The sequence below is a fragment of the Microtus ochrogaster genome, unplaced genomic scaffold (assembly GCF_000317375.1).
Source record: "Microtus ochrogaster isolate Prairie Vole_2 unplaced genomic scaffold, MicOch1.0 UNK16, whole genome shotgun sequence".
NCBI classification, from domain to species: Eukaryota; Metazoa; Chordata; class Mammalia; order Rodentia; family Cricetidae; genus Microtus; species Microtus ochrogaster.
In genome coordinates, this window is record NW_004949114.1 from 4,641,558 (window position 1) to 4,643,698 (window position 2,141).

Below are 2,141 nucleotides of genomic sequence, written 5' to 3' on the forward strand. Positions count from 1 at the left end.
GAGAGGGTGAAAGGGTCTCTACTGTGATTGGAGAGTGACTTGGCAGAGGCTGCAGGACAGAGAAAAACTAGAACTTATATCCCATGGCTCAGGACATCCCTAGCTTCCAGAACAGAATGACCATGAAGGGTCATGGCAGGTTAGGAACTGGTCTAAGCCTTGGGAAGAAAGCTGTCCTCAAGACTCCACCCACCCATTCACACACAAGCCCACAGCGGTACTCCAAACTGCACTAAAATCCAGTACCTAGGAGCAGCGTTAATGCTTCTGAGGTCTTTGGTACTTGGAGAAGCTGTCTCTCCTCTGCACCCATGCTCTCGCAGCAACACCACCTTCAGTTCAATTCAGAGATGGTAGACTGGACACAAAGGTAACGGATCAGCCATGGCAACAGAACAGAGGGCAAAGACTGGGAATCTGAACTTGGGGATGGGCTGCCAGGGGCCCGTAAAAGGACTCATTGCTATGTCCCATCTTGGTTCTTCCTGCTGGGCACTCCTGTCTGGTAAATGTCTTCTCTGTCCCAACACTCCCATTTCCTCAGACTCAGATGCTTACTGTGCTCAGTGATTGACACATGGGCCCGGTTGAGAAACCGAGGCTGTGGCAACTCTGGAAGGGAAGAGTGCTGTCTCCATAGCCTGAGGCTGTGGGCAGCTGGCCAAAGCTTTCTGCTATAAAAGCAGCTGACACTTAGCTTCACTCGTCCTCCTCCGCCAGCTCTGTCTCAGAGACATCGGGTAAGCAGAGCTGTGGGAGTCTATCTCACACAACAGGCTTCCCTTAGGGAGGGCTGGGGGATGGAGTATCCTCTGAGAGGGTGATGAAGCTTGGGAAAGTCTGCAGCACAGATTAGATGCTTGAGGATGAAGGAAGGGGAATGAGGGTGAGGAAGAAGTGGAGCCTTCTAGCAGTGTCTAGAAGAGGGCAGGGAATGTTTGGTGGGGCATTTGCTAAATTCGTGTGTGTGTGTGTGTGTGTGTGTGTGTGTGTGTACTGAAGCCCCTCCATTGCTCCATCCTATCCCTTCTCATCAAAGAGAGAGAGACATTTTCCAGCTTTAGTAATCTGGGCAGCACAGGCCAGGCCAAAGCTGCTTTTTGGGTCACCAACCTTGTGACCATCCAGTCATTCCTCACTCTGCCATGAGTAACTGCAGCGCTCATCCCTTGGGGCTCTTCCTTTCAGGTGAGCAAATCTTCAGCGATCATGCTGTCTGAAATGGAGAAGTCCTTGGAAAACATGGTTGAAGTCTACCACAGGTACTCCTTGCTGAAAGGGAACAACCACGCCCTCTACAAGGACGACTTTAAGAAACTCGTCACAACTGAATGTCCTCATTACATGAAGGTGAGGAGGTGCTGCATTCTTGGGGTTCTCTGAGGATGCTGGGGTGGCTGCTCCTCCGTGCTGCTTTCTACAGATGGTAGCCAGTGCTCATCTACAGATAGCCATTGCTGAGTTTTCCCTAAAATCTTTACGGTCTGCCTTTCTCTCTCACTATTGACAGAAGAAGAATGTTGAAACCATGTTCAAAGAGTTGGACATCAATCAGGACAAAGCAATAAACTTCGAGGAGTACCTTGTGCTCGTGGTAAAGATGGGCGTGGCAGCCCATGCAGACAGCCACAAGGAGTAGCAGAGCTTCTGGCCCGGGGCTGGGCCCCTGGACATGTCTACAGAATAATAAAATTGTCATACCTCAGGCCTCTCGGAGTCTGTTGCCTTTACTGGGGGTGAAGGAAGGGCTGGAAAACTGGGAGGGGGAAACCGTTGTTTTTGTCCTTACTGATTGCCATCCTTTGGTCCTGTCCCAGGGACTGTGCCTCTCCCCACCATTCTCCGAACTGTTAAGAGTCTCTTTTGACCTCTGAAGTTTGAGCCACTGATTCTAGGATTTAAAATTTTTTTTTAAGTCTATAACTTAGACCTGATAGTTTTGCTGGTTGGTTCTAAATGGGAGATTTGGAAACAGAGGGATGCTAGGATGCTGTGGGACATAGCTTAGTTTCTAATTAAATGTCTTAGGTGTGACCTTTTGGAAATTAGTGGGATAGATATGAAGGGTGTGTGTTTGGGAGTGGAGGAGGAGCAGAGGAGAGAGGGAAGGGGAAGGCAGGAAGACAGGGAGGGAGGGAGGG

General features: G+C 49.9%; 1 protein-coding gene across 2 annotated transcripts; it reads left to right on the top strand.

Annotated features, from left to right (window-relative positions):
• The first annotated feature begins 724 nt into the window (after positions 1 to 724).
• On the top strand, positions 725 to 1,703 carry LOC101997215 (protein S100-A8). 2 transcript variants are annotated; one of them, XM_026789331.1, is made up of 3 exons: positions 725 to 740; positions 1,189 to 1,350; positions 1,511 to 1,692. In XM_026789331.1, the coding sequence occupies exons 2-3, from the start codon at positions 1,210 to 1,212 to the stop codon at positions 1,637 to 1,639; spliced, it is 270 nt and encodes an 89-aa protein (XP_026645132.1). In that variant the 5' UTR covers positions 725 to 740; positions 1,189 to 1,209; the 3' UTR covers positions 1,640 to 1,692. The 2 variants fall into 2 exon arrangements, with proteins under 2 accessions (XP_026645132.1, XP_005367318.1); XM_005367261.2 differs by lacking the exon at positions 725 to 740 and adding an exon at positions 820 to 886 and having other exon boundaries at positions 1,511 to 1,703.
• The last annotated feature ends 438 nt before the right edge of the window (positions 1,704 to 2,141 follow it).

What these genes read in the sequence shown, in the direction of transcription:
- LOC101997215 (XM_005367261.2), top strand. Translation starts at nt 857, where the DNA reads ATGCTTGAGGATGAAGGAAGGGGAATGAGG. An exon ending in ATGAAGGAAGGGGAATGAGG is followed by an intron (nt 887 to 1,188) that starts GTGAGGAAGAAG and finishes TCTTCCTTTCAG; the next exon opens with GTGAGCAAATCTTCAGCGAT. An exon ending in AATGTCCTCATTACATGAAG is followed by an intron (nt 1,351 to 1,510) that starts GTGAGGAGGTGC and finishes CACTATTGACAG; the next exon opens with AAGAAGAATGTTGAAACCAT.